Consider the following 27966-nt stretch of genomic DNA (forward strand, 5'->3'; position numbering starts at 1 on the left):
ATCGCTACATAACTGTTAGGAGTTCTATCAAGACGAAAACTTCCGGTTCCAAATTGCACGGTGTGGCGTGAGACAACCGAGACACCGGTGGTAGCTGGCAAAATGTCTCGCAGTAAAAATGATTTATGCGCTCGCATCTTGAAAGACCTTTATGGAGAACTTCCTTACAAAATAGGAAAATATCTTATGGCCAAGGGAGCATGCCCTCTCCGTTTAATAACCACAGACACAAAAATTCCTCATAACAGTGTAAGTGCACGTCATGATCGGTGGTATAGTTACAGGGACATGTGGAGAAGAACGATGTACCTGTTTGTGCTTAAACGAAGCAAATCTAGGTTTTCCACAGGTTCTGAAATTATCATCTCATTGGGGCTTTTAACTTCAACGAAACTGCTTATTTCTATCAAAATTATGGGAGCACGAGTGGCCCAGTCGTCTAAGGCGCCGCGATCCGGTGTGCAGAGTCGCGTCCCTTGGGCATGCCCGAAACCTATGATTGTGGGTTCGAAACCCTGGTTTCTCCCCGATTATGTTTCTGTGTTTGTCAGCACCATACCCGTGCTCGTGGGTTTCACCGAAGTGGTAAACGTCTGAGACCTGCATCACTTTGGGCTTTCCTCCCACATTAAGCTGACACGCCGTGATATAACTTGAATACTGTTAAAAGCGGTGTTAAACCCAACTCACTCACTCATTCACTATCAAAATTACGTATTTTCAGAGGTTGGGCGTTATAAGCAAAACAGTATTTTAAGCACATAGAAAGCGTTGCATTAATCCCGTCTGTCTACTAACAAAAGTCTGGTCATGTGACAAGGCTACGCCCGTGGAGTGATCACTGGAGCAGGACATTCTGTTGCCGAATAAGGCGAGCAGAGCCGAGTTAGATCAGGGGTTATCGGCTAATGTTACCAAATAAAGCTTCAGAACAGTCAACATCCTCTCCTTTTAAGAATTTTTTTTTTTATGAATTTATTAAGAGATACTAATTCAGAGTTGTAGTAATGATTTGTATTGTTTCTACTGCAGGTGAAAAGAGCCCTGTGGGTGCTGAGTCATCAAAATATAGTTCTCTTTGAGCAAAACAAAAAATCTTTCATTGAATATGGGATATCTTGTGATAGAATTTTGTGGCATGTCAGATACCCTAAGTACATATACTGTGCAAAGACTCTGTATGGAGATGCTGCTGAACTCATGGTAGAAGAACTACTTCAGGGAGGTCAAGGTCTCATGAGTGGGGTTGTTTCCAAGGTAACAGAACGTCTCAATGAAGCACTGGAAGCATCAGGTGCGTAGAAACATTTGTCTTATAGAGTATGTTAACATGATCATGTGTAACTACCGTATTGGACGTAACAAGCGCCCCGCTCTAATAAGCGCCCACGGCGATATTTGCTAATATACTGGCAAGTGAACGATCCAAATTAGCATCCCTTCTGATTGATCAATGTACACAAGACATATTTATTCGTGTATAATACGCACTCGTGTGTTATATGCACCCTTAATTAGGGGCAATTAAATTCTGGAAAAATATATCTGTCGTATATAAACAGTTCAGACCGTCAGCATAAACCACAAAATTTATCTTTCAATTCTGTTTTTTCCCACCAAAATAATATTCTAATAGGAGCCCCCTATTTCTAATTTTGAGAGCGCCCTGGGCGCTTATTACATCGCATACGGTATTAGTTTTGTTTGTTTGATGTTTGTTGTTTAGCACAATACTTAGCAATATTCCAGCTCTATAAAAGCAGCTGATAAATAATCAAGTCAGGACCAGAGAATCCAGTGATTGATATTGTGAACAACGATCCATGTCGTCAGGGTACAAACACATGCTATCAAACAAGTCACCGAATCTGACCAACCGATCCATTTGGTCGCCCTTTTATGACCTGTATAACACAGGTTAATTGGAACCTATTCTAACCCGGAATCCCCACAGGGAAATCATTAGTTTAGCAGTATTTCTTTCAGTTTTCTTAATTCATAGACATGTCAGCTTCTAGAGGGAATTCTGGAGGACTAGGATGGGGCAAATGACAGTTCCAGAAAGTACATCTAATTAAAACAACACCATTTTATCTTCTGACTCCAAATGTATGTCTTTCACTTAATAATTACTCTTATCCCTAAAGGAAACTGTTTTACTTTTTTGAATCGCTAGATTAGTGAGTGAGTATGGTTTTACGCCGTTTTTAAGCAATATTCCAGCAATATCACATCGGGGAACAACAGTAATGGGCTTCACACATTGTACCCATGTCGGAAATTGAACCCAGGTCCTTGGCCTGACTAGCAAACGCTTTTACCACTAGGCTTCCCAACTGCCCCGAATCACTAAATTAAACAGTGTAGACCTATACTGAATATGATCAATAGGCAGTGGAGTGTAGTCTCCCTTTCAAGGTGATTCACAATGTAGTTTGAAGAGATTATAGTACTTACAGGCCATCATCATATAGCTGGATTATGGTCGAGTGTATAACAGCAAACACACACACTAGATTGAGAGAGTGAGTGTTACCAGTGAGTCATGTTTAACATGTTTCTGTAATTGTATGATACTGGGTGACTGTATTCATGGTAGTGTGCATGCTGTGATACATAGATACATGATGACACGGACAGCCTCTGTTAAGATCCGGGTTAGAATTATCTTCATCAACCCATGCTCGTCGCCAGAGGCAAATAATGGGATCAGCTGGTCAGGCTCGGTTGATGGATGTTATCACGTCCCACATTGTATCATGGACACTCTATAGGGTACATGATTGTGTAAACAATGCTCGTGATGTCAATCATTGGATCATTTACAGACCATTGTCATATACATGATATAGCTGATATATTACTGATTGCAGCTTTAAACAACAAACAAATGTGGTGAAATACCAAATGCTTCTCTAACCAAAGACATAAGATACAAAATCAATTTAAACTCAAATGATTTGAGCTTTTCAAGTTTCAAGTTGATACAGGTATATCCTGTATTGTATTGTCATGATTGTCAGGTGTGACTTTGTAACATATGCATGATATGAATACATCCGTGAATCTGGACATCACTTGTGGTTAGCATGGTTGGATTTATACTTGTGTCTGTGCACTGTTTCTATGTCAAGGGGTACTCTTGTAATATTGATGCCGTGATGTGACATAATCTTAAAATACTGTTCAAAGCAGAATTTTGTCATGTTTTTGTTGTCTTATTTGTGTTTTTATATTCTCTTTTAAATTCCTCTTGATAGGTCATCCTAAAATCAACATGTCGCTGGTTAAGGACAAGTTTTCGAGTTTGGTGAGAACTCACTTTCTGCATAGAAGCTTGGAGCCTGTGAAAGATGATAATAACAGAGTTATCTCCCTTCAATCACCACAGAACAGAGAGGAGTTGTTCCAAACACCGCTGGAGACGGAGGGTATAAATTGACAAAAAGTTTCATTGTCCTATAATTTATTGAAATGTTAAAACATTGCTAAAAGAAAAACAGTGTGATTAGATACATCTTGTCTTCTCCCTAACAGAAATTTTGAAGACAAATCTTTTAAGAAATATTTATGATGAGCGAATGGTAAGATATCTAAAAACATATGTTACTATTATTTTGACACAGTTGACAAGAACATTAGAAATATGTGCTTACAGGTCCCAAGAGGAAGCGGTCAGTTGATGACCATTCCAACCCGACCAAGAAACTGAAGACTGAAGGAGGAGAAAAAGAGGTTATTTTCTGAGGCATTTTCATTGAAAAATTTTATATGACCATTATTGTTTGAATCAATGTTTGATGCATTTGTTACTTAAAAGTTAAATTTTCCAAATCCTTTTTAAGTATTGAAACCCTATAGAATGCAACTTCATTTTGATTCTGATCAATAAATGTCAGTCAGTTTATGGAACATGGAAGATTTGCTTGAAGACTCATTGCCATAGTTTTACTTATTGTGTATACACTGTAGGGATTTCCAACTAGAATAACTAAGACGTTTTTGTTGTTGACAACTTGTTGCCTGCAAATTTATCAGGTACATTTACCAGTGGGACATTGTTTAACAGAGCATGACATTTGGACCCCTATTTCCATGTTTCGTGTGGGCAATTAACAACCCTATCCAGTTTCCACGACCAATATGTTTCTATGCTTTTTGTCCAGACTTTGTGGATGAATAGTAATATAGAAGCATCCTCTGATTTCAGGTTCCATTTGATGATGGTTTGTACTGGCAGGTGAACTTTGACCGCTTTCACCAGCACTTCCGGGATCAGGCCATCATTGACGCTGTTTGTAACAAGATAGACAAGGTGGGAGATACGTCTACTTTCAATGCAAACTCCGAATTGATAAAATCAATTTAGATCTCTCTTTCCTAAATTCTCTAATCCACAGTTCTTACACCTATTAGATATTAGCAAGGGGGTAAAAGTGGCAGTGAGATCAAACCCCTTACAACTCCCTATGCAGAGTTGTGTCCCTTAGCTGAGCCAGGATTTGCTTGTCTTTGATTCAGATCCCTGATCCTTGGACTGTGTTGGCCTCCATGTTTTTTAAACTGCTGGATTCATGAATGTGGTTGTTTCAAAGACTTGCATCATTTTTTTATCTTATTAAGCCCACATGTCATGATATAACTAAAATACTGTTCAAAGCACCCTCAATTATCCAGTGTATTATCATGATATAATCTCCATCCTATCATCCTATGATGATGAATACTCTGGACTCCTTTGCCACTGTGGTTTAATTTTGGAAGTGATGTCACCATCTCCTTCTGGGTAAGAATTGCTCAAGAACCCATGCTTGTCACAAGACGTGAACACACATACACGTGCAGGCAAGTCGCTATATAAGTGTAATAATCTTGGAAGCAACGTAAAACCCCATTTCTTGATACATGTCATAATATCCAAACTGGGTAGATCGATCATGATATCAATGACTGTATTGTCTGGTCTGGACTAAATTGATTACAGACCGCCATCATATCGCTGGAATATTGTGTGGCATTAAACAGCAAACAAACTCAAAATTTCTCTTGATTCTGTAAATATATTAATTGAACATATATTGTTAGCATTGTGTCTCAGCCTCAAAATGATGCTATTGTAGCAAAATGGTCCAGGGTATTATCAAAATAGAATGTACATATAATACACTGGATAATACATTATTCTCTTAGAGGACTGGTCATATATCTATGGACTACTATATCTACAAAGTACTCCCCAGCAGTTAAGGTCACCATGGTTTCAGTTTTTATATCGTCAGTGGTTTACAATGTTGTTGACAAAAAGGATTACTAAGCTGACTTTTTGTGATTTTGAAAATAGAAATTCAAAGACTTTTATCTTCATGATCATAGAGTATGTGAAATATGTTGGTAATCTGTTCCTAGATAGAGTTTGTAAGATTATTGTTCCATATCATTGATCACAGGCTGCCTTGACACAAGATGTGGTCCCATTATTTAGGGTCACAAGTGTGAAAATGACTTGACTTCTGCCATTTTTAGAAAGCCGGTGAGATAGTACGGACCATGCTTCGTCTCAGTGAAGTGAGGACTGAGCAGACAGCCCCTGTTACCATGCCGATGTCGATCAACGAGGTAAGGATGACCAGAGTGAGCTTCTATATGGGAGCAGGATCCTGTTTCACAAAGTGACCTTTAACTGTGATTGCTGTATTCCTATTGTTAAACGTCATCATTACAGTGCTAATCTTACTGTGTGGAAGTGGGGCCATGATATAACTGGAAAACTGTTCAAAGCAACGCTAAACCCAACTCACTCACTCACTTTGTGGATCTCGGCCCTGTCTGTCTGTGTGTCTGTGACATACAGAAACATGATCCTTGGTAAATGTGGTCATTTTGATTTGTTTCTGTGTGTCTCTTTGTGTGTACCTGTGATCTTTAGTGTACTGTAACATGATCGTTCATAGATGTGATCATATTCCATTTTTTATCTGAGCAATATATATCAGAATAGCAGATGAATGATGATGATGATGATGTTTGATGATGATGATGATGTTTGATGATGATGATGATGGCGATGATGATGATGATTGGTATTTGATGATGGTGATGATGAGTTGGGAGATCACAAGATTTGACTGTTTCTAAGAAAATGAGGAATGGGTTTGGTGAAGAAACAACAGTGGATGTAATGGACGAGTTCATAGTCAAAGTTTCTCTGTATCCTGTAGTGTAAAGTCTTAAACCATGCTCCTCTATATTTCAGATTTCCCAATCTCTACCCAAGGACCAGGGAATGACTCTGAGGGTGGTTGAACAGTATCTCTCCATTATTGCCGATGATTCGGTATGTACATTCACTTGAATAGATGCAGTATTGTTCGAAGAATATTTAAAATTGTGCTCTCTTCTCCCCCACCTGCCATTTGCCTGTGACACTCAATGGTGGGGAGGCCATGCTGCTTTGTTGAGAGTGAAACCCCATCAGTCCAGACCCTGTTAGAATGGTTAAGCTGGGCCGTGTTGTATAGTCGCCTTGATGCATAGTGCTGCACTTCTATTTACTAAACAACGCTTCGCTCCATGCAGTGCTGCGATTACCACTCACTGCGACTGAGAGGGGGTGCTCACGGCAGTGAGCAAAATTAAAAATATCGTCACAGTATGTACCGGTACTTCTAGAAGTCGCCAAAGGTAACTTGTCCTTACTGGTGACCGAAGAGCAAGGGAAACGGACGGATGCTATGTTTGCAATGTTTGTGTTTTGTTATTCACCAATTATAGTGTATTTACAGTTCTGATCTGACTCTTGTGGCAAAAGTGTGGCTAGTATCGGTGATACGTTTACTCAAAGAAATAAGCGACACCGTTTTGAATGAAGTGCTCTAATCCACTTAGTTGCACAGGTGTGTGAGCAGCGTTGTGCAGCCAAGCTTGTAACTTTTTGCTGAACAACACGCATAAGAATAGCTTGCTCTCTGGACAGTTATTGTTGGAAACCTCAGCATATGATCAAAGAGAACTCAGACGATTTCATTGGGTACCATCTGTATTAACAGGGTTTCACTATCAATATGTTGGATCATTGTGCCAATGATGTTTGAGACCTGTGTTTGTATTATTATGTTTTTTTTTATTGATGATATAAATTGTGATTTTGAGCAGAAAATGGTTTGTTGACACATAGTCGATTGTACCTCTGAAGAACGGTAATTTTGACTTCCATGTCTGTTCCAGTGTGATTTTGTCAGCAAAGTGGGAGACAGTGGAGGGGGAATGTATGTCGTCAGTATCCTTCACTTGTTGCCATGGTTACAGATCTTTTGATCGTAACCATGGTTACAGAATGTCATAATTACTTAATATTAATCATTGGATTGTCTGGTCCAGACTCGATTATTTACAGACAGCGGTCATACAGATGGAATATTGCTTAGTTTTGCTTAGTTTTGTTCAACAACAAACAAACAAATTATTATTCATGATAAATGAGTAAATAATGATCCAAACAAAGCATAATAGAATAAAAATGACATGCCCTCATAGATTTGTCGATGTTGATGCTCAACTAATGGTTATTGTCACAGTTTTTAGGATAGAATACCCTGTTCTTTACTTTCTTTTCCTAATGCTAAAAAAATAATATTCTTGGTTCTCAGGCACCGCCCACTTCAATATACCGTCTGCCTCACGTTTCATTTTTATTTCCATTAAAACAAAATCAAACAAAATCCTAATAACAATGTGATCCAATATAGCATGCAGTTACTTCCCTTTACATGCGCTCTGCCTACTGTGCCTCTCATGTTGTGGTCAAGGCCACAATAGAAGTTTGTTTGCTTCTTTATGTAGGGAGGCCCTTTCTCATGCTGATGGTGCACAACTGTGTATTTGGTTACATACCAGTTTGAACAAGCCCAAAAAGACCAAAAAACACCGCCCACCTGCACTATGTTTTAAAAAGTCATTGCCTGAGAACCAGTTCTTTTTTTTTTTAAAGCCTAAAGTGTGAATACTGTATTCACCATAATAAGCACCCTGAAAGCTTAGAAAATTGACGAAAGTTGGCGCTTATTAAACCATACACCCTTATTATTATTCTGCGCTGCTGGTTTCAGTGATAAATATATAATATGAACAACAAATTTGGACTGTCATGTAAATTGTACTTAAAATATTACTTACAGATTGATCAGTTAAGAATTCTGATGCTCACTTAATAAAATTTGCACATTTATGTAATGATCTCGACTACAAATGCCCCAGCATTGATGTATGCAGTCCTTACCTCATTGCTAGACATCTTCAAGTCTCTCACAGCACTCTGCAAGGCACACATTGAATCTGTGGTGCAGGAAAGGTGAGAAGTGTAGCTGTGTTCTGTTGTATGTTAATATGTCATCCTCTGCCTTCATCAATAACTAGGTCTACCAGATGGATTAAAGATTCATTGAGTACAGCCGTTCAGTTGAAGGAAAAGAATGTAATTGGTTACAACTAATCCTCAGCTTGATATGATCTATGTGAATCATAAAGTGTATTATTTGTAAAAAGATGTGTTCAGCAGAGAAATATGACTATAAGGTACATCATATGCAGATATTCTATCCTCAATACATTGCTCCCATCCATCTGCAGGTTCGGCTCCAAGTGTGTGAGACTGTTCCGAGTCCTCCTCCTCAAGAAACACGTGGAACAGAAGCAGGTGAGACAAACCTTCAACTGATGTACATACATCTATTTCTGAGAATGCTTATCGCCTTCACCTTTATCATGGCGCTTTGTGGCCAAATGATCACCATTAATGCCAGTGATGACAAGTGTCGATTACTGGTTCGGATTTCCAGGATTCACGAAGGACAGATATTCCTTTATTCTGAGTTTTGAGTCAGCTATTGTTTATATTACACATTATCAATTTAAGAAAGTAAATAAAGAAAGAAGTTGGAAACTTCACTGAAGTCAGCTTATTGTTCACGTGATGATGGATGATGACATCATGAACAGTTGATGACATGAACAGTGGATGACATGAACAGTTGATGACATGAACAATGGATGATGCCATCATGAACAGTTGATGACATGAACAATGGATGACATGAACAGTGGATGACATGAACAATGGATGACATCATGAACAATGGATTATGTCACATCGTCATATCGCTTAAACTGACCAAACAGCACTGAGACTCATTAAAATGCCCATTTGCAATAATGGATAGTTATGACACTTTGTTCCCTTATGGGTAGTCTTTGAGGATGTTGTTCAAGTTAAACACATTTTGACTTCAGATAGAGGAGTGTGCCATGATCCCTGCAAAGGAGGCCAAGGATCTTCTGTACACCATGTTTGCTGAGAACTTTGTGTCCATCACTGTAAGTGTTGCCCTCAGTACACGTGTTTGCCATACACCACACACATGATGCACACACAAACTGACACAAGCTTGAATCTAGAGGGGTTTTTATAAAAAAAAGGAGAAAATACTGATTAACTCTCTGAATTGTTTTATTCTTCAAGCTTTGATAGATACAAGACTTGGAGCTCATGATACAACAACAAATCACTTTTTGCTCTATGACTAAAAGACTGGTGATCTATAGCCTCAATCTCATTTAAATCAGATCTTAGTTCTCGCTACCACTAAACAAAGATCTGAAGACATCCCATTGCGGGTCATGTCAGAACGACCTTCCATCCGACCAATCAGAGCATCGCTTATCAGATCATGAAGGTGACAGTTGGAATGTGATTTTTGATCGTGCAACCTTGAAAAGAAACACACAGGGTATTCCGCACGACAGTAATGGGCTTTATGTCTGTATTCATACAATCTAGACCATCAATTAGCCATTCCAGCATGGTCGCCAGTTTGAAACTCGTGCCGAAGAGCTCGATTAAGCTGCCTTCTGATTGGCTATTGTTAGTCATTCCATTGGTCGGTCAAAGTTCGTGAAAGGTCAGTCTGACATGACCCATACTGGGATGTCCTCTGATCTTTGTTTAGCAGTAGCGAGAACTAATTTCTGATTTTAATGAGATTGTCTATAGCCTATATGTTACTGGTATTAAATGTTAATAATGATGTATAAGATTGGTAGGTTGTTACTTTAAGACTAGTTAGCTTTTACTCGTAAATAAGTGATCATTTTCTAATTGTTTATTCTCCTTTGATGACAACTTTTAAAATAAATGTGTAATTTGCTCTCATCGCTCTATGGCTGAGGTGATGCCGGTGTGATGTTAAACTTTTACCTCACTCAGCCTGTGACAAAAGCTCTAAAAAGTGAAACCTAAGAAGCACTTTTTTCACATGTAAACAAAAGAGTTTACTTACCAATTGGAATACAAATGTTCGCATTTTATTGTGAGAGAAAGGTGACTTTTCAGCAAATGTTTATTTATATATTAGGAGATATCCAAGACCCCAGACCATGCCCCCTCCCGGACATTCTACCTGTTCAAGGTAGACATCGACCAGGTGGCTCGCATGTTGCTGGAGAGATGCTACAAGGTTTGTACAAGATGAATAGTGGGGAAGACAGGGACCACAAGATGAATAGTGGGGAAGACAGGGACCACAAGATGAATAGTGGGGTAGACATGGACCACAAGATGAATAGTGGGGAAGACAGGGACCACAAGATGAATAGTGGGGTAGACATGGGCCACAAGATGAATAGTTGGGTAGACAGGGACAACAAGATTAATAGTGGGGTAGACAGGGACCACAAGATGAATAGTGGGGTAGACATGGGCCACAACATGAATAGTGGGGAAGACAGGGACCACAACATGAATAGTGGGGTAGACATGGGCCACAAGATGAATAGTTGGGTAGACAGGGACAAGAAGATTAATAGTGGGGTAGACAGGGACCACAAAATGAATAGTGGGGTAGACATGGACCACAAGATGAATAGTGGGGTAGACATGGACCACAAGATGAACAGTAGGGTAGACAGGGACCACAAGATGAATAGTGGGGAAGACATGGACCACGAGATGGAGAGTTGGGTAGACATGGACCACAAGATGAACAGTTGGGTATGTGGGGCTATACACTATTGGCTGAAGTTTGTATTTTTGTCAAGTCAACATAACCTAGCCAAACACTCAGTAATGTTAATAGAGTATAACTTCTTAGTAGATCAAAGTGAAACACTTTAATTAGTATTGGTGTTTTGTTACTGGTTGAGAGAGATTATGTTGTCTTCAGATGAGAAATGTCCTTACAGCCACATGCTGCGACTCTGATTTCAGGCCCTCGCAAATTCAATGATGAGAAGAGAAATGGAGGTTGCAGATCACAAGTAAGCAGACATTTCCCAGTGTTTGGGGTCATCATAATATTTTTACTTTGATAACAGATTTCCTGTTCAGCGTGCAGGTTTTACTGATACCCAGACATGTGGTTTGTCAGTTGTCATTGTTTAAGCACTTTCACCGCTGTGTCTGGTGTGTATCTGTTGTGAGGATGCAGCGATGGCTCGTCGTAAGAGGCAACTACGGCATTGTGTCATTGAAGTTGCTCGGATCAGCTACTGATTTGTCTGGTTCAGACTTGATTGTGTACTGGCCACCGTAATTTTGGTTAATTGCATTATCAATCAACCACTGTTGTGCACCACCCACCCACTGTTGTGCACCACCCATCCTCTGTTGTGCACCACCCACCCACTGTTGTGCACCACCCACCCTCTGTTGTGCACCACCCATCCTCTGTTGTGCACCACCCACCCACTGTTGTGCACCACCCACCCTCTGTTGTGCACCACCCGCCCACTGTTGTGCACCACCCACCCACTGTTGTGCACCACCCATCCTCTGTTGTGCACCACCCATCCACTGTTGTGCACCACCCACCCTCTGTTGTGCACCACCCACCCACTGTTGTGCACCACCCATCCTCTGTTGTGCACCACCCACCCACTGTTGTGCACCACCCACCCTCTGTTGTGCACCACCCATCCACTGTTGTGCACCACCCACCCACTGTTGTGCACCACCCACCCTCTGTTGTGCACCACCCGCCCACTGTTGTGCACCACCCGCCCACTGTTGTGCACCACCCGCCCACTGTTGTGCACCACCCGTCCACTGTTGTGCACCACCCACCCACTGTTGTGCACCACCCGCCCACTGTTGTGCACCACCCGTCCACTGTTGTGCACCACCCGCCCACTGTTGTGCACCACCCGTCCACTGTTGTGCACCACTGCCCACTGTTGTGCACCATCCTCCAACTGATGTGCACCACCCACCCACTGTTGTGTAACACCCACCCGCTGTTGAGCAGTACCCAGCACTGTTGTGTACTATCCATCCACTGTTGTGCATCACCCATTCACTGTTGTGCACCACCCACTGTTGTGCACCACCAACACACTGTTGTGCATACCCCCTAGTGTTGTGCATCACCCACCCACTGTTGTGCATCACCCAGTCTCTGTTGTGCAGACGTCTGCTGGACAAGCAGGAGCGAGTGGAGGCAATCATCGCGTCGCTGGAGCAGGAGGGTGGGGAGGCAGCTCAGAAGGAAGAAATTGAACAGATGATCACACCACCGGAGAGGGCACAGCTCGATAAAGTCAAGAAAACTGTCAATATGTATGTAAAGGAGAAACCACTTCTCCTCAGGATTACTTGAGATTGTAAACCTAGACAGTCCATATTATTCCGCAGGCCCCCTAGGTATGTTCCCTCCTGTCAGGGTTTCAATCTCAAGTAACCCCCAGGAGAAGTGGTTTATCCAACTTATAAAGCAACCATCACACAGATAATAAAAAAACATTGAAATAGCTTATAGTGAAACAATACAATGTGTCATGGTATGAAAGGAATTCGATCAAAGCTTGCGAGAGAAAAACCATGTGCAGCATGGACCACAGGATTCATGACATGTCAATCTGAACAACTTTTCATCATCTACGCCGGTGGCTCATTTGGAAAACAGAAGGTTACAAAACTAAACACGATATGTGAGGTTGCAGGTTCGATTCCTGTCATTCATAATGAAAACCTTTATTTCTTGTCTTTGATTATAGAACATTGGACGGTTAAAACAGCAAGTACAAATTTACAAGTCTTAGTAACTCCTAATAGGAGGGTTTACATTGATCGTAGCCCCTGGAGGAGGGTGTAGAATCAATCATTGTAAGCCCTCATAGGAGGCCTTTCAATCATTGTGAACCAGACTGCAAGGCATTACATAAAAACTAATGCGTTCTATTACATGACAGGGTTACACAAACACAGAGGAGGTTTATAAGTACCATATTCGACCCAATAAGCGCCCAGGGCGCTTAAAATAAAGACAGAAGGGGTAGGCGCTTATTGGGACCAATTCAATTCAAATTGGCGTAAATTCATCAGTAAGCCTTAAGTCACAAATATCTAAAATAAACAGAATACAGTCATGCCCCGCTTATACAGACTTCAAATATCCAGAAACCTCGGAAATGATTCTTGACCGTATGTAAGAAACAGGTGAGTAAATCTTACTTGGGCATCCAGGAAAAGGGGGGGCGCTTATTGGGACATGGGCGCTTATTGGGTCGAATACAGTATATGGTATCCGTTACCTTATGAACATGTCCCTTAGAGTTCATGAAGTACACACACTTACTGTTGGTGTAGAAATCTACAGATGATGAAGCAAAGGAGAAGGAGATTTGTAGCTTCTGCTGTTTTTCTATCCAAAAATATTCCCATTTTGAAAACAAGTTCATATTGGCATGAAAAGGACTTGAATCAGATGCTCTATCTTAAAAGGCTTTGAGATTAAAGAGTACCTTTAGAAAGGGCTTGAGTTTTTTATTTTAACGCTTTACAAAGAAGTTCATCTGTAAGATCGTCAATATGTATTATTCAGTCGGATTCCTGGTCAGATTTGTTCCCCATCAACATATGCTTGTCATAAGAGGTGACTTCATAGATTGGATGGTTCACTGTGGTTTGTAACCCCAAAATTCGCAGCTGCAAGATCTATGGTAACTACCATGTCATAGTACTGTGTACAAGGAAAGGAAGGTAACAGTGTATAGTTTTATGGGGTATGTACAGTGAACATTGTTGAACTCGTGCTAGAACAAACTTAGTGTGTTGACCTTGATATTTAGTGCCATGCACGGTATAATATGCTCTGATAACTTTTCCGTTACAAGCCCCTGTACAAGGCACACATATCATGAATATGCTCTAGACCATAAAACCTTGTCTACATGTTAATGAATCCTGCAATAATGAATTGTATGAGTCGGCTGGAGGGTCACTGTGAGGTCATAGTGTTGATGTTTGTTTCAGGTTGGACAGCTGCGAGGTTCAGTTGGACAACACGATATTTCTCCTGGAGACCTATCTGGAATACACCAAGATCCCACTACCTGTCTTGAAGAAAAAACAAACCTTCTAGGACCCACTGTAACTAAATCTAGTAAATGTATTGTATTATTCCGGGATGTGTGGTTTATCTAAGTCAGCATTGCTGCACCATGGTGGACAGTGTATGCATCTGTGTCACTGGTCAGGAGCACATCTAGCGTGGGATATTAGCACATGTGGCTACCATGAGGGATATTAGCACATGTGGCTACCATGAGGGATATTAGCACATGTGGCGACCATGAGGGATATTAGCACATGTGGCTACCATGAGGGATATTAGCACATGTGGCTACTATGAGGGATATTAGCACATGTGGCTACCATGAGAGATATTAGCACATGTGGCGTAATTGTGTTCACACCTTGTTTTCCTCATTGGACCTCCGTGACAGTGGATATTTGAGTGACTGAGTTTGGTATAGTGCAGCTTTGAACCTATACTACTCAAAAACAACTAAGGACCACCCGATTCTTTCATATTACCAAAGGTAATGTGTCATATCATGACAGTAACTACAGTAATATGAAAGAATCTGCTTGAGTATTATACTTCAGTTGAATCATGTCATGTCATGTCATGTCATGTGACTGTCACTTCCTGATGTTACAACTGTACAACAAATTCAGATCAGGTGCAAATCCACTTTTATTGCCAAGTGTCATACATATTTAAATCTAATTATAAAAATATGATTAAATGCATCAAGTTAAACATACCAGTCCCAGAAGGCAGACCGCCCTCCTTCATCCAGGATCAAGGTCCAGACTATACATGTAACAACCTGAGAAACAACAAATGATGTTAACTCTGTGCCCCAGTGAAAACCGCTAGTAAGGCACTGGAGTCGATTTTCCTAACAGAATCTCTTTTGTATATCGTGGCAGTCTGTATTCAGCAGATAGATTTCAGTGTTTGAAGTAAACGTAGATGATAAAAGTTGACATGTGACCATGATGACTAGGGGTATGCTTAATAACCATGGCAACAAATTATCAATACTTGATGTTGAAGTATTCTAATCATTATTATGGCTGGTATTTTACTAAAATATCCCTTTTATATGTTGAATACATGGGTAGACCTGTTTTCATGAGGGAATAATATCATGTGACAGACAAGGGATGGTACCCAAGCCTGCCAGTTAAATATTGAGGAGTAGATTTGAATGTATATAGCAAAAACCTCTCTCCTTTACAATGTATCATGCAATTTAAAGCATTAACATGTACTTTATATATAAATGACTGTTGCAGTGATTATATTTGGAACATTTACCAAAGCTTACAAAAAGATCTCAAATAAATTCTGATGTTCCAAAATGAGCCAGAAAATCCTAATATCTAAAATCAGATGTAACAAATGTTATATTTGGGATAACACTTTCTTTGTAAAGTACAGATTCTCATACTTTTTTGGGTTGAGTCCTGATCGGGATTCGAACCCACACTGCCAGAGTGAGGCATCTAATCGCCAGCACACAAAGTCAGCGATCTAACCCACTCAGCCACCGAGGCCTCCACAAAATGAAAGTTCGAAAACTGGTAGTCTAGATCACGTACTTTGTGTACCCCTCTGACAAGTGTAAATTGGCACAGCTCCCGTGGCCGAAAGCTATGAACACGCAATGCCATTTAGAAAGTGGTAAAATGTAACAAATATTATATTTGGGATGACACTTTCTTTGTGTGCTGGCGATTAGGTGCCTCACTCTGGCAGTGTGGGTTCGAATCCCTACATTTTACCACTTTCTAAATGGCATTGTATGTTCATCTAAAATCAGAGTACCAACACAAATTTAAGTTTAAAAATCTATCTTCCCTAGCTCTATCAATATCTACAAATATACCATACCTTTCATAAGAAACAACAGTCAACTGTAAAACATGGTGTGGAAATAAATATAACATGAAAATAATATACTGGATTTCTAAACCTATCTGAACTGAATAGATACACCATCATCATCATCTGGGAGTATCATCAACCGTAAAATATTTTATTTTAGCGAGGTGACAAGTGAGAAAGCAAGGACCCTAGACCCTGCCCCTGTGGTGGTCTCACTGGACAGATCTCACTGGACAGATCTCACTGGACAGATGCCACAGGCTGAGGTCCGGCCAGACCACCAAAGGTGTCAGGTCTGAGGGGCATTGTTTTCACATTATTACCTCTCCAAAAGTAATTAATTGTTTTGTTATATCAAAATTCATATATGAAATATGAAATACTTGATTTCATCTGTTTTGTCCTTGTTATTAAGCATTTGAACGAGATCTTTTTCAGAAAGATCAGCGAACCATATATTACCACTTACCAATAAGTTGTTTTCTTGAAAAAAATAATCAATATTGATCACGTGACAGGTCAATAGTAAACATTTTTGGGTCAGTTTTCTATTGTTAGCCAACTTAGGTCAGCATTGAAATATATTGTTTCATCATGTGATGTGGATTAACCAATGAAATTCACAGATTCTTAATAGAGGTATAACAATTCGGTATACACAACAAATGTGGGTGAATAATCTGATTTCTTATCACTGTGCAAAACCTTGCCATCAGATTAAATACACCAGTAAATGGCTTCACTAGCTGTCAACAAACAAAACTTACATTAAATATGAGACACATCCATACCAGTACATATAATGAGACATCCTGTTTTCAAACCTCAGGAGTATTCCCAGTGAGAATTAATCAAAGTAATTTTTGTTTGCCTAATATGTATACTGAGTTAGTGAGCTGGACTTAATGCCGCTTTTAGCAGTATTCATGTGATATCATGGCGTGTCACCTTAATGTGGGAGGAAAGCAGACTGGTATTATAAAATATTTTGCATAAAAACATAACATTACAGTTGTGTGATCATTTCACACAACAGTTTACCCATCAGTGATAGTCAGGGTTTTAGATCAGTTCATTTTCTAGGACACTGACTGATTGTCAGCCAAAATATCCTAATTTAAAAAAGAAAAAATAATGATATAGAAGAATGTCATAAAGATTTGATAAAATCATAAAAATGTTCTAATGCCATTTGTCTCCAGCAAAGTCCCTGGGTATTGTTATAATATTATAGTGATCTGATATTATAATTGTTTGTTTGGTGTAGCCCATGCACACTCCTTGTTAGCTTTCCAGTCCGAACTGTGGTCATCATAGATTTCCTGAAACAACGAGAGAATTGGGTAGGTCACTAGTTACCATGAACAAACCAAGTTCTTACAAAGGAATTGGGATAACACTGGCAGTGACCATGACATTGGAGTGAGTGATGGAGTAAGTTGGGTTTAATGTCACTTTCAACAGTATTTCAGTTATATCACAGATGTGATAACAAGCTTCTGTTCGACAAGAGAAACTGGAAGTTTTATACCAATAAAACAGTATTTCCTTGTCTGATGACTACTTAAACATGTTGAATCTGACAATACCTGGTTATTATGATTAAACAAAACATAGTGTCTACCCAAAAGACATTCTTCCCAAACCTGGTCAAGGAGGTGAATGAGTTTACATTTTGAAATTTGAAAGAAACTGCTATGCAAATGGATACTCATCCAAACACAGGCACAAAACTTAATACAGAAGAGTACTTGAAAAACAGAACCAGTCCCTTCACTGCCATTTCGGGGTGGTGGGGCAGCCTAGCGGTTAAAGCAATTGGGCGATTCCCTATTGAGTAGCAAAACATCATTGCTATGCTATGATTTAGTATAGACGGAAAGGTTTGACCTGTACTGTCTCAAATTGCATATGGCTGAAGTGGTCAATATTTTGACAGTTATTAATTGACATCTTAAAGTTGGTCTAAACTAGAATCCCAAGGGTTTATTTTGTTTGTTTGTTGTTAACGCCGCACACAGCAATATTCCAGCAATATGTCAGCAGTCTGTAAATAATCGAGTCTGGACCAGACAATCCAGTGATTGATGTCATGAGCATCGATCCACGCAATTTGGATACGATGACAAGCATAACCAAGTCAGCGAGCCTGACCACCCGATCCGTTAGTCGCCTCTTACGACAAGCATAAATGCCTTTTATGTCAAACATAGGTTGCTGAAGATCTATTCTAAGGGTTAGATAAATTTGAACATATAAACCTCATGCTAAAGGTTATGTCAATCAAGCAATCTGTCATCAGGAAAACAATCAGACAACCAATCAGAAGTTTAAAAAATGTATCTCCAACTGCAGATGTGCCAAAATATCCTGCTATGCATATCTCCTGTGGGACCAGTATTGGATAATATACAGGTACATGTGACACTCACAGCTTCTTGAAGGACACCATTGCAGTTAGGAGGGAGGAGGAAAGGACCAGAGAAGTAGGATAGGTAAGCCGTTATATAAACCAACTGGAAACTTATTAAGAAATCATTATCCTGGGACTTCTATACAATACATTGGGATATTTTCTTACAATGATGTTTACAACACACACAAATGAAATATCACCAGCCACCTCAACTCTATAAATACTGTTCAACGTTTGATAGATTTACTTCTTATTCCATGAAACATGAAACTGATTACTTTTAAGGGTCTGCAACTGAAGTTACTAGTCTGAACCCCAAGTCTTTTAGAATTGATTCTGACTTATAGGCTCAGCTAATAATAGTCCATATGTTACAATGAGCTTTTACTGAAAGTCTCTGAAGGGCAGGTTTGGATTGGCTGATGAAATGTTTTTGGTATACTTGAAATTAACATAAGTCTGCTTGTCCGAGGCTAGTCAAATTCAGGAAGGTCCAGTGACATTTTTCCTTGTGGACTACCACCTTTACCATTTGGTAAGTGGCAATTATGTAGGAGTTCATTTCCGTGGACAAGTGAAAATAGAAATGAATTTACAAACCCAGATACTACTGTATGTGAATTAGCTTTCAATACTTCAGTAACCCTATCAAACATTGTACAGCATAAAGTAAACTATCAATCCATAATCCACATATTGCAGAACGTGTTGGTAAACAAAATGAGAATAATGCATTCTTATATCAAAAAGAAACGTCTGTTGAGTCGAGGAGCCAGAGATGATGATGATGATGAGTGAGTGAGTGAGTGAGTGTGAGTGAGTGAGTGAGTGTGAGTGAGTGAGTGAGTGAGTGAGTGAGTGAGTGAGTGAGTGAGTGAGTGCCTACCTTCTTCCAGATGGGCACAGTGGCCTTGAGGGTATCAATGGCATAGGAGACGGCAGTCAGCGACTCCTTCCGATGTGGGGAGGAGACCGCGATGATGATGCTGGACTCGGTGACAGGAACAACACTACAGAACACAGGACAATGGTAAAGGGAGGGGAGAAAACTAAGTCTGGACAGTCAATCTATCAGAAAGCTGCATTCAGCAGTATTCATGGTCCTATATCATGGTGGCCTGTACATATCTAAATACGGGACAAACCAGTGGTTGATATTATGAGCATTGTCCAATGTCGCTGACGTATGATGACACGCAAGTCTCAGAGTCTGACCAACCGATGCCTCACTTGCCCTCTTATGACAATCAATAGAGTGCTGAGACCTTTTCTTACCCGACTTCTCGTGAGTGCATGTGGACATTGTATGTCAAATAGTTATTGGCCTACTAGTTATAGGAAATTGTACAAATAACATGGGTCATTATAAAATACTGAGTCAGTGTTGCCTCTAGAATGAGTGAATGTTGTTTTTAAATAACCAGGTCACACAATGGAGACAGGAATGTAGGGTAGTGGGGCTCTCTTCTGCCCACTTGAAACCCATGAGGAAACAAGTGATGGTTAATGGGACCCGTTCTGCTCTAAATCCCAAAGAGGACACAAACATTGAATACTTGGGGCCATTCTGTCCTTGGAATTCTTTCGTAAACAAAAGGATGGGATACTGGGGATCTATTCTGCTCTAACTCCCTGTTGAGCATCAATATTGGAGTACTGCCCTTCTGCCCTTGACAATCTAACTTGCCTTCAAGAAAAACGGAAACCTTGTTTGGATTGTTTGAATTTTAACTAGGCCCCAAAGCAGTTCAGTCTAATATAAAATATTTGCGCTCAATCTAACCATGAAAAGACAATGCCTTTTAAATCTAACCAATGCTGCACACTTTGCCTTCGAAACACCATGGTTGAAACGGGATCATTAGCTTACACATCCAGTAAGCTCCTATTCTATTCAGTACTTTACTCGATCATACTGTAGAAACAAGGGCATCATTTGACCAACCGCCATCTGGACCTACCCAAGTCTGTGGACAATGGCGATGTGTTCAACCTGCCACTGAGCTCGGATCTGGTCACAAACTTCCACCATTTTCTTCTTTGCCATGGGAACGTAGGCCTCATACTCCAGTTTTACAACACGCTTGTTGTCAAAGTTGTCCCGCGTTGTTCCTGTGTGGAGACACAAGCTACATAACAGAAGGGGTCTTATGAAACATCGCCACAAATGTAATGACACAAGTGACGCGATCCTGAACCAACTTGCCCTCCCTTTAGTCACCACAGCTCCAGTCCATGTAGTGTATAACATAATTATTCCACAAAGCAAGCACAGAGCTGAGGTGATCGTAACTCCCATACTTTATTATAGACTTTTACCAGTCATAGCGCTAAGATTGCTTTGTGAACGGCGTCCAGTCCATGACATTGATTGCATGTTATGAGCAAGGATAGAATCAGGAAGTTTGAAACGACAGTGAGTCATAATTTTTATTTTGGAATACAGTGAAACCTTGGAGGACTTGTTAATCTGAAAGCCCTGCTTTTCTGATGATTACTCTTATAATAGGAATGTCTACATACATACAGACATTGGTCCCAATGAGTCTAGAGTCTTAAATTTGAAATGGTGCTGTTTGTAATTAACAAAGTTTTAGATTTAGAAACATGAGGTATTTAGAACATATTCTGCCCTCAAAACTGACCCATGAAGACTGATACCGCTCCACACGAGGGCGCAGTGACCAGGGCTGTGATACGATCCAAGTTGAGCTTTTCCTCTGTGATATCTATGTGATTCATCTTCTCAAGTTTCCGTGGATTATCTGTGGGTGAAAATAGCATTTGATTTTTAAAACTTTGCTACACTTTCTACAATAGCATTTCTATGAAGAGAGTGAGCTCAACTGGTTTTACATCATGACAGAACATCTGTGAGGTTACAGCCAATACCGTGACACAGACATCAATCTCTGTAATCTATACAGGGTTATTTTGGGGTTGAATGTTACAAAGTAAGAACTTGATAAACAGTTAGGATGGCCTCTTCCCCGCGCGGCAATTCAATTCCCATAACTCTGTGTAGAAATTCAGTTTGGCCTGTTTTTACATTTTTTCCCCCTTTTTCGTATCAAAAGAGTATTAATTTGCATGAAGAAAGACACAAATAGTAACATACATTCATTATGATAAAGTGTTTGTTTGCTGTGTAATGCTCCAGCCATATGACGGTGGTCTGTAAATAATCGAGTCTGGATCAGGTAATCCAGTGATTGAGCATCGATTTACGCAATTGTGATATGATGACATGAATCAACCAAACCAGCAAGTATGACCACCCAATCTCGTTAGTTGCCTCTCACGACAAGCATAGTCGTCAAGCATGGGTTGCTGGAGGCCTATTCTAACCCGGATCTTGAGTGAGTGAGTGAGTGAGTGAGTGAGTGAGTGAGTGAGTGAGTGAGTGAGTGAGTGAGTGAGTGAGTGAGTGAGTGAGTGAGTGAGTGAGTGAGTGAGTGAGTGAGTGAGTGACTGACTGACTGACTGCAATCCATGAACACAGGTATGGTCCTGACAAAGCTAGAAACATAATCAGAACGAACTGAGATTTGATTGCACAATCATAATTTTCCAGGATGCATTTGGAATGGAAATCTGCAACGGTAGATATTATAGATAGAACAAGATTACATTTTTAAAAAATAATCTAAAGCTATTTTGGGGGCAAACTTTTATTTGTTCTGCAAGGGCACATTTTATTTTGTTCCACCGTTCTGATGTTCTGGCAGCTGTTAGGTTCCTTCACTATTGTAACAAAGCCATGCTTAACTGTGACATCAATACAGTAGGCAGGGCCACACTTTACATATATCAACCATAGTCCAGGTATTAGATTAATACCAAACATATGAAAAGAGCCCTATGTTCATCATCACGCCACGATTGTAACTGCCTAAGTTTAATTATAGTGATTACCATAACCAATCCGCCTGAGATGAATGCCCACACAGTGATAAAATAAAAAGATCATCTCCCTGCACTGCAGCTGTTGCCAGATTCATGTTGGTACAATGTGGATATGAACTTATGACCACCTTAACCATTACAATATCCAAAACAAATATATATCATGAAATGTGAGGCAATAGCTGTTTTATTAATTTTATTCAGATTTATCAAATCTATCAACATCTTCCAAAATTATCAGTATAATAATATTTACTATTATTATTATCATTATTATTATTATTATTATGATGATGATGATCATCATCATCATCATCCACTTTAGACAAAGTATCGTAGGATAAGTATACAAATATAAAAAAACATCTAGATTTTGCTCAATTGTTAACTTATCCTGCATTACTTCTTAATGCATCTTTATAAACTCCAGTAGTTCACGGCAGTTGTTGAGCAAATCACTTGCGGCGTTCTGTAACTACTTCGACCAATCATGTCTGCGGACGGTACGAGAGTATGAGGACGTCACAGCGCTTAAGTCTAGAAACTGATTTACCAAGCCAATTTGCTGGTTAGCAGCAGCATGAGTCGGGTAAGGTTGGCTCTGGACAGGAGGAGCTTCTTAATGGCAGCGAGGATTGGTGACCTGCTGGGCTACGACCAGAGGGCCAAAACTACAAATGCCTCCAACATCTTCCAAGTCCATGATCCTCAGGTAGTGGCTTGCGAAGACAATGTCGGACCTCCAAAAGTACCCTTCTATGATGGTTCTAACAGAGCAATCACTGTGTAGATCCATCGTAGAGGCTACCCCCCGGATCTCGTGATAGTTGTTAGTTCTTGGTGGATCCAAGATGGCGATCTCATATGCCTGAAGGATGATAGCACGCAACCATAATGATACGGTGATCATGCTGACTTCATTCAGGGAGGTCTGGAGACGATAATAAACAGGTGTTTCCTAGCACCATGCAGAGTCTTGGAGCAAGGGATGTAAACTGTGCGTGCACAGGGCACAATGGGAGTTCTTCATCATCTTCAGTTCCCACAATTGATGGTAAATGTAGGATGGAGAAGGACCAGTTGGACTGTCCTGGTAGTTGATTCTTGGCAATGAAATCCCAGCACAGCCCTAGGTGAAAAGGTCTGTGCGTACCACGCACAAAGCATATGCGGTTAATGTCGAAAGTATGAAGCTCACTTACCCTTGCCGCTGTGGCCAGTGCCAATAAGAAGATCTGCTTGGTGAGGTTATAAAACAATGTAGCATGGAGAGGCTTGAATGGCAGAGCATGCAAACACCGAAGTACGACATTCAAATCCCATGCGGGAAGGAGAAACTTAGCCCTCTGATCTTCAAGACGCAATGAGCGTCATAGCGCCTGTAGTTCTAGGATCTTTGTAATTTTTGATCTTCTGGAATTTCCATCACCAAATTGAGAGCCACCAAAATAGGTAGTAATGGTGCTGCCTTTCAGGTGTTGCTTGGTATGCAGATAAGGGAGGTATTCAGCCAAGAATTGAGGCGAGGTAGTAGTGGGGTCCTGACCCTTTCCTTTACAAAAGGTTCTGTTGGATCGCCACCTATCAATCATAAAGGTCTCGGATTGAAGGTCAGTGTGCCATAGCAATGGTCTTAACTGCCCGTACTGAATAGCCTTTTGTGCCTAGATCTCTCTCAAGATCAGTCAGATGTGCAGATGAAACCTGCTTGGCGTTGGGTGTGGTAACCTGCTGTGCAGATGGATGGGTAGGTTGGACCACCCCAGTAGAGGTAAGGGATGGCTTTCTGCAAGACTTCTGAGGTCTACGAGCCAACCTCTTGCTGGTCACCAAGGCACGATAACAATGAGAGTGAGGCTCTTGGTTGCTGTGATCTTCCTTATCAAAATTCACTATGATGTCATTCCCAAAGAAATAAAAAAAAGTCTAAACTTTACTACATTTGGGGTTAGAGGGTAGATTTCAAGATGCAATGCTAAAGATCATATGTAAGGCTGAAAAAAATATATTCTTGGTTCATAGGCACCGCCACATCATCACAAAGTCTTTATTTCCATTTAAAAAACACACCCAAAAAACCCTTAAATATTCCGCGTCTCGAATACACGACCCCAAAAGTGAAATGCTACAATACTTAAAAACAATACGATCCAATATAGCAGTTACTTTCCCTTTTCATGCGCACTGCTTTACTGCACATCTCGTGTATTATCATGGTTATGGTCATGGCAGAAATAGGAGTTTGTGTGCTTGCTTTGCTGTTTGCAAATTTGGTCAATGAAAATATTAAATTTGCGATAGTGAGTAAGTGAGTGAAATTTAACGTCACATCGGCAATATTTCAACCATATTGTGACGAAACAGTTATAATAATTATATTTTGATTTAATTAAAAAGCTGTCAACGATGGACAGTAAGATAACTAGAGTATCACAGTTTCGATTTTAAAACTAGTTGAGAACAGTTAAAAGAATACATTTTCATTCAACAAAATACAATATAAAAAAGGCCTATAGATCACCAGCAACCAAAGTGAGGCCACCTCACTAGGGACCGTGGGGACTTACACTACTTTTGCTACCTGCACGGCTCCCCAGCAGGATTTACACCAACACTTCAGCTGCTGGTGATGGGATGCAATTTAGCCAACAATTAAAATAAACAAATATACTACGTTTAAAACCGATGTAAGAATAAATGTTCTTGGAATGATGTGGTCTTACATTAAATTTGCGATAAAACATCCCCAGACATGATGATTTACAAATTCAATGGTATTTGTGTACTGTATGCGGGACAATGTTTCATTCACAGAGGTTAAGATTTACAATTACATGTGTATTTGTCTCGTAAAATAAGCGGGAAATGCTAATTTATATACCCCGTCTGTAAAGCGAATCGGAGTGAAGCACCTCACCAGTGCATACAAAGCCCCAACATTTGCAATAAAAATGTGTTTGTCTTCCGCAGAATAAAATTACATCGTATCCCTTCAGCGAATTCAGGAAAACGAACAGATTATAACAATTAAACTTGGCCAATACAAATTTGAGATAAAACATCACTAGACATAATGATTTACCGATTAAATTGTATTTCCTGTTCTGATTGGCATTGTTTTATATGCAGAGATTAAGATTTCCGTGTGTCTTGTCTCGTAAACTAAGCAGGAAGTAGCAATCAACTGTATGAAAAACTCGCCTTATACACAGCGATATACGGATTTGGATATTTGTATTCTTACTAGTTTGTACACAACCAAAAAAAAAAAAAAAGCGGCCCGCCTGCACGATATTTCCAAAACCTATTGCCTGGGAACCAATTCTTTTTTTTTTCAGCCTAATATATGAAAACCATAGGAAGGATATAATCACATTAAACAATAGTGTTGCAAAGGATTGTAATGGGTAAAGCTGAGAGCTCAAAACAGGTGACTGTTCTCTCTGAGTGACAGCAGTAATGTTATGATATGTGACGTCATCACTTCCGTGGTCACGTGGGAGCTGTGTGATGGGATTAGCCACACAAGCAGTTGGAACAACTTCTTCTTCAGCAAGACCTCACACAGCTCTTCTTTCTGTCAAGAACCATCAGTAAATGCATTAAGGAGTAAAAAAATATAAAAAACATGAATAACAAATAGACAACCATTCTGATAACCATGATTGCCAGGGATAAAATTGCTGTGGGCACAGAGATCACCTTGGGACCCCTATTTCAATGACTGGGACCCCTAAAAGTTATTTTAAGCCTCACCTGTGTGTGCATTGGTTTATCCTCCACTGATTGGTGGGATGACTGCCAGTTCGTCCCCGTTATGAAGTTCTAACTCGTTGTCATTTGGGTCAATATAATCTTCATTCAATGACAATACAATGTTTTCTGAGATAGGGGAAATGCTGAAAATATATGAAAAGGTTGCTCAATTTTCAACAGCAGTCATATGTCACTGTCAACTAGCTATTGGAAAGTGATGCTTACGGATTGAACCCTATTTCCTATTACTTCTAATTCTGTAACAAATGCAGGTAGAGTTTAGTATTAGATTTAAAGGGGCACTGATCTAACGGACTGGTTGTTGCCTTTGTTATTGTTTTTCCCCCGTGAGTACCCGGATGATACGCAACGCAACTGAGCGTGACCAGAGACTGGGCTACCGTCTGCAAGGACAGCTAAATAAACTTGGAGGCTGGAGGCAATATTTGTTTTACGCATTTTTGAACACTGATTGGTTAACTGTGATCTATAAAGATTTCGACAAAGGGCGCATGTTAATTCATTTCTTCAGCCTAAACAAACAGACAAAAAGAACAAGGGAGCTCATCGGATGTCGTCATTTGGAAATACCCCAGATGGTTATAGTTTAATACTAAAAACAGTATCCATGCAGTGAAAGCATTTTCGGATTTCGGCTTGCGTTGATAATACGATTACTACTCCCTTGTTGTCATTCACGTTTTCTCGTATAACCCTACACTTGTGTATTTGTCGTCATTCACTTGATGCTCAGTTAATGAATTTATTACAGGTACAATTAGTGGTAGCACCACTTATATTACCTGACAAAGGTTCCCATTTGGCATTTATTGTGTCTGGGGTAATTATTCAATCTAAATCCAGGTTTGAAGTGAGGTGAAATGTGTGTTATGTAATATGCACGTGGCAGCCCAGCAAGAGATGAATGATCAGTTGATTTACTTTTTTTTGTAAATCAACGGATCGTTCCTAGTCATCAAAGGATTAACAGAAAATATGTTGATTGATTAATCACTGTTATCTTGCACAGTGGATATGTCAAGAGTGAGTGTTTACATGTCTAGGTTTACTAAAACAAAGGGAATACACTCATATCATGGCGCGAAGTGCCGATGTAAAAACAACATACTTTGTTCAAAGGGTTAACTGATAATACGTTGATTGATTGATCATTGTTATCTATCACTCAATGGAATTTTTAGGAACCGTGGACGCTATGAAAATAGTTGTCACGTGGGCTTTCTCAGCCGACCATTGAGACTTGACACCTATGTAAAACACCTGAAACAATCCAAGCGATCAGTTGAGAAACGAACACGGGTTATAATATCCCGAAACGATATATATCTTTTAAAATATTTGATTGTTACTGAGACACGTGACATCAAATAAGTTTCTTTGTACAGCTGCAGACGAGTGGGATATTGTTCCTTTGTGTGGATATTCACGGATACATTCCTCGAACAAGGAAGCTGCCTAAAACTTATACACATAAATTTGGTAGGTTGTAATTATGATATCTGCATTTTGTTTTCCTTCATTTGAACCGATTCGTTCTTGTTTCTCTACGTCTTGGTTGGGAAATTCTTCAATGCGCGATAGTCGTTGTTGTCACAGGTCTTTTCCTTTGTAAGCGTGTATATATTACCGTCAATTTGTAAA

The 27966-nt window shown here is 39.9% G+C and overlaps 2 protein-coding genes across 3 annotated transcripts; one reads left to right on the forward strand and one right to left on the reverse strand.

Moving 5' to 3' along the window:
• Positions 1 to 13: 13 nt before the first annotated feature.
• LOC124131548 (DNA-directed RNA polymerase III subunit RPC3-like) lies at positions 14 to 14449 on the forward strand. Its single transcript, XM_046494868.2, has 15 exons — positions 14 to 249; positions 1033 to 1294; positions 3261 to 3431; positions 3659 to 3735; positions 4211 to 4315; positions 5524 to 5616; positions 6254 to 6334; positions 7225 to 7276; positions 8287 to 8347; positions 8626 to 8692; positions 9286 to 9369; positions 10407 to 10508; positions 11258 to 11307; positions 12455 to 12604; positions 14300 to 14449. The coding sequence occupies exons 1-15, from the start codon at positions 103 to 105 to the stop codon at positions 14406 to 14408; spliced, it is 1611 nt and encodes a 536-aa protein (XP_046350824.1). The 5' UTR covers positions 14 to 102; the 3' UTR covers positions 14409 to 14449.
• Positions 14450 to 16647: 2198 nt separating this feature from the next.
• Positions 16648 to 26443, reverse strand: LOC124131547 (molybdopterin synthase catalytic subunit-like). Of its 2 annotated transcripts, XR_006860670.2 has the most exons (6): positions 26305 to 26443; positions 21288 to 21407; positions 20604 to 20754; positions 19529 to 19652; positions 17376 to 17548; positions 16648 to 17279 (listed from the first exon to the last, which is right to left on the reverse strand). XR_006860670.2 is itself a non-coding variant. In XM_046494867.2 (5 exons), exons 2-5 carry the CDS (start codon positions 21382 to 21384, stop codon positions 17471 to 17473), a joined length of 450 nt encoding a protein of 149 aa, XP_046350823.2. In that variant the 5' UTR covers positions 21385 to 21407; positions 26305 to 26443; the 3' UTR covers positions 16648 to 17470. The 2 variants fall into 2 exon arrangements, 1 of the variants encoding a protein (XP_046350823.2); XM_046494867.2 differs by having other exon boundaries at positions 16648 to 17548.
• Between the last annotated feature and the right edge of the window lie 1523 nt (positions 26444 to 27966).

Source organism: Haliotis rufescens, unplaced genomic scaffold, assembly GCF_023055435.1.
Source record: "Haliotis rufescens isolate VD_foot unplaced genomic scaffold, xgHalRufe1.0.p SCAF_1, whole genome shotgun sequence".
Lineage (NCBI taxonomy): Eukaryota > Metazoa > Mollusca > Gastropoda > Lepetellida > Haliotidae > Haliotis > Haliotis rufescens.